At 46.3% G+C, this 4,373-nt stretch overlaps 1 protein-coding gene across 3 annotated transcripts in view; it reads right to left on the bottom strand.

Moving 5' to 3' along the window:
* Window positions 1-2,869, bottom strand: part of si:dkeyp-113d7.10 (uncharacterized) — a 7,097-nt gene extending 4,228 nt beyond the window's left edge. Inside the window, exons 1-2 of one of the 3 annotated variants that reach the window (XM_054758803.1) lie at window positions 2,208-2,321; window positions 1-1,205 (exon numbers count right to left, since the gene is read on the bottom strand). The exon at window positions 1-1,205 is cut by the window's left edge and continues 735 nt beyond it. Coding sequence is in view for 2 of the 3 variants with exons in the window: in XM_054758802.1 (XP_054614777.1) it covers window positions 2,208-2,583 (376 nt within the window). In the remaining variant the exon portion in view is untranslated. Of the gene's footprint in view, window positions 1,206-2,207 lie in introns of all 3 variants that reach the window. The other 2 variants (XM_054758802.1, XM_054758800.1) reach the window with 2 other exon arrangements.
* Window positions 2,870-4,373: the final 1,504 nt, after the last annotated feature.

Raw genomic sequence — 4,373 nt, 5'->3', positions numbered from 1 at the left:
TTTTTTTTAATTTTCCTGTCATCCACAATCCGTATGTGAGACATGAACACAAAGACAGTCAAATTTAATTTTCAAAACTTTAGACCCCTCCAGATTGGGAATGAGGTCCTGCCCCCAGGTGGAGGAGTTCAAGTATCTCGGGGTCTTGTTCACGAGTGAGGGAAGGTTGGAGCGTTAGGTCCACAGATGGATTGGCACAGAGTCTGCAGTAATGCGGATCGTTGTGGTGAAGAAAGAGCTGAGCCAGAAGGCAAAGCTCTCAATTTACCCCCCCAAATACTGCATCACAACAATTAAACCTATGCAATCTCTTTTGAAAAAGGCTATTCAAATTCTTCATAAAAAGCCATTTTTATCACATCACGGCACTGTTTTGGGAAAAGTACCAGTTTTTTAATTTGAATCACTTTATTTTAAAAATGCATGTTTTGTTTTTTACATTTTCCATAGGTTTGCCCCACCCCTCTTGAAGGATTTTATTCAACTGAAGGTCATGAGCGGGATGGGCACTCGAGCCACAGCTCGTGGGGACTGTGAGGTACCACTTTTGGACAAACGGTGCTGTCAGTTAGGAAGGGATGGAACAACATGTTAGAACAGCCTGCCATCAACAATGAGATTCTCAGACTTACACATTCTTCAAAACAAATCTCAAAAAGTGGATGAAACAAAACCAAGCTGGGACCACTTATGGCCTTTTCATGTTCTATGTTGATTTTTTTTGTTTTTTTTTACATTGTTTATTGGTATTTCATGTTACCTGCCAGGGGACTACAGATGGAAACTAGCTGTTGTGCTATAATCCGGCAAATTTACATCTGTACGGTTTGCAGATGTTCATCAATATGTATTGTCCCTAATAAATAAATACTAATATTTTTCCTTTCTGTGCCACTAAAGATAAACAGATAGCTCACTAGTGCACATAATGGGACACACTTACGATATTACACATTCTGAAAAATACACCAAAAACCCACCAACAACGCTCCATTTACACATGTGACACGCATGGTAACAGAGGTACAGCAACATTGTTATTATTATTATTATTATTAACAACAACTGACTCTAAATTGTCCATAGGTATGAACGAGTGTGAATGGTTGTCTATATGTGCCCTGCGATTGGCTGGACCAGTCCAGGGTGTATCCCGCCTCTCGCCCGTAGTCAGCTGAGATAGGCTCCACCATGCCCCCGTGACCCTAATGATGAGAAGCGGTATAGAAAACGGATGGATGGATTAACAACAACATTGTTACACTGATCGAACTACGTTACTTGCGCATTGACACTCCAGTTAGCTACCAGCCCGCTAGCTACTAGCTTTACCACACACTTGGCCGCCTCAGACCAGTACAAAAACGGTAAAGCTACTTATTGGAGCTGACGCCACTGCTGCTGTGTTTTTATTTGCGAGTTTGGGAAAGTTAACGCTAGCTGTAGGTGTTCTTTCATGTTGCTATGTGAAATCAATGCAACCAGGAATGCATAAAAATGGCCAAAATAGTGTAAGTATTACAGACTATCATGAATGTACCCGTTACTGCATGCATAGAAAACCATAAAACCTTGTTCGATGTGTTTTCATAGCGGCCGAGGTGGATCCCATTACGTGCAGTACTGAGCTGTCTCTTTTTGTATCTTTAGAAGGCACAGAATAGAGAAAGATGTGTGTTCATGTCTCATACCGGCATTGTGGATGATGGGCAAAATTAAAATAAAAAATAAAGTGCACTTTTCCTTTAATCTTCTCCACAAAATAATTTAGTTAAAATGTTGACTCCGATTGCACAAAGTCCTTGATTGCAAATGCAGCAGGACTCAGATGCCGTGTTTACTTCTGTTAACACTCACGCACATGACGTCATGTTCTGTGCACATGCGCGTCACTTCCCGGCGCGCTTGGCATTCACATTACACACAAAAAAATACAAGGTAGATTTTTTGGTAAAGTGAACAACACAGGATGGGCATTCTATTCTGCAGCACAAAGCATCCGATTGGCTGCAATGCCAACCTGGATCACCTGACCAGAGACGCATTTCGTTGTTTTTCATTTTGTGTTCTGACCCCCACCCCCCAATCCCCCAACACCATCAGTCATCACCGTGGGCTTGCGTGTCATGCGGTGCACCCAGTTACGCAACGTGCGTGCCACCAGCGGCACTTGCTAACGTGCGTGCGTGTGCGCTTGTGTTGCCTACCCACGACTCGGCCCCGCTGCTCCAGACGGATGGTGTCTCTCGGACCGCAGGGCTCCGCGTCCAGCCCCCCGCGGGCGTGCGGCTGCTCGGGCTTTGTTCTGCTGCCGCCCGGCCTGTCGTCGGGCGCCGCTTGGCCCACCTTCTGCTTCCCTGCCACCTCCGCGGAGCCACTATGGGCTTGGCCGCTGTTCTCCCACGCCTGAAGGCGGAGCCGGAGGCGGCGGTTCTCCTGCTCCTTGACGGTAGCTTCGAGCAGCAGCGCATTAAGGCTGCAACCCACCGTCGAGCTGATCTCCTGGACGGCGAGCTGGACGACCTGCTCCAGAACAGACTCGAGCTGGCCCTGGAAGAACGGAATGTACACGGCCCCGTTCATGCTAGCGGCTTGCTCATCGCCAAGTAGCCCAGCCCCCTCAGCGCGGCGCCGCCTGGCCGAAGTGAGGGACGTGTGTGCTCGGCTGGCTGCTTGCTAGCTCGCTGGGTGCGTCGGCGCCGCTAGGCTCTTGTTGGTCAGTGTACTCTGCGGCTGTGCACGCGTCTGTGGTGCTGCGGAGGTACCTTAAAGACCGGTATAAAAGCGCAACGTTGTCTTCCCGCCCACATGTGTGGGCGCCATTTTGTTTTAAGAAAGGAACCTCAGCACTCATCGTGGCGCTCATTTAGCTAGCCTCCTCGTAGCCATGGCTACACGGGAACTACGCGTGTACGCATGGAAATGCCAAAGGAACCCTAATTGACGCTTCTGGCTCACGCGCACGGGCGGGCTGCAGCACACACACACACACAGATGATTGTGCGCGTTTCTTCCGTGTTTTACGGGACTGGAGAGAAGCTGAACGTTCAATGTAGTGACGTCAGAAAGTCTCACGTGAGGTTGAAGTTGTATTGCTAGAAGGCGCTTGCATACATATGTGGATATGTCACACAAACCTGTATGATTTATCTATAGTGGTGTTTGCCCCAATTCCCGATTTCTTATTTTGTTGCATGTTTGTCACACTTAAATGTTTCACATCAAACAAATGTAAATGTTAGTCAATGACAACACAACTGAATGCAAAATGCAGCTGTGTGAAAAAGTCATTGCCTTCTTGGTTAAAAAAAAAAGTCAAGAGTTTTATTGTCATATGCACAGTAAAAGAGGTACTTATATTACGCAATGAAATTCTTATTCTCAAAAAAAATAACAGATTAATAGCGATCGCTCAGCGTGGAAAAGGTTATAAAGCCATTTCTAAAGCTTTGGGACTCCAGCCAACCAGTGAGAGCCATTATCCACAAATGGCCAAAACATGGAACAGAGGTGAACATTCCCAGGAGTGGCCGGCCAACCAAAATGACCCCAAGAGCGCAGCCGCGACTCATCCGAGGTCACAAAAGACCCCACAACAGCCAAAGAAGTGCAGGCCTCATGTGCCTCAGTTAAGAGACCAAAACAAATGCTAAACAAAAAGAACATTAAGGCTCATCTCAATTTCGCCAGAAAACACCTTGATGAGCCCCAAGACCTTTGGCAAAAAAAATTCTGGTCTGACGAGACCAAAGTTTAACTTTTTGGAAGGCGTGTGTCCCATTACATCTTCATTTCATAACAATAGTACAATATGGTGGTGGTAGTGTGATGGTCTGAAGCCGTTTTGCTGCTTCAGGACGTGGAAGACTTGCTGTGATAAATGAAAGCATGAATTCTGCTGAAGGAAAATGTCCGGCCATCTGTTGGTGACCTCAAGCTGAAAGCAACTTGGGTTCTGCAGCAGGACAATGATCCAAAACACACCAGCAAGTCCACCTCTGAATGGCTGAAGCCTTTGGAGTGGTCTAGTCCAAGTCCTGACCTGAATCCTATTGAGATGCTGTGGCATGACCTTAAAAAGGTAAAGCCTCCAATGTGGCTGAATGACAATTCTGCTAAATTCCTCGCCAGCACTGGAAGAGACTCATTGGAAGTTATCACAAACGCTTGATTGCAGTTGTTGCTGCTTCGGGGGGCCAAACCACTTATTAGCTTTAGGGGGCCATCACTTTTCCCCACACAGGGCCATGTAGCTTTGGACTTTTTTCTCCCTTAATAATGAAAAGCTTCATTTAAAAACTGCATTTCGTGGTGACATTGACTAATATTTACATTTGTTTGATGAGCTGAAACATTAAAGCATGACAAACAGG

This window comes from Dunckerocampus dactyliophorus, chromosome 18, assembly GCF_027744805.1.
Source record: "Dunckerocampus dactyliophorus isolate RoL2022-P2 chromosome 18, RoL_Ddac_1.1, whole genome shotgun sequence".
Taxonomy (NCBI): Eukaryota; Metazoa; Chordata; class Actinopteri; order Syngnathiformes; family Syngnathidae; genus Dunckerocampus; species Dunckerocampus dactyliophorus.
The sequence above is the reverse complement of the archived record's forward strand: the minus strand, read 5'-3'. Positions and strand labels throughout refer to the sequence as shown.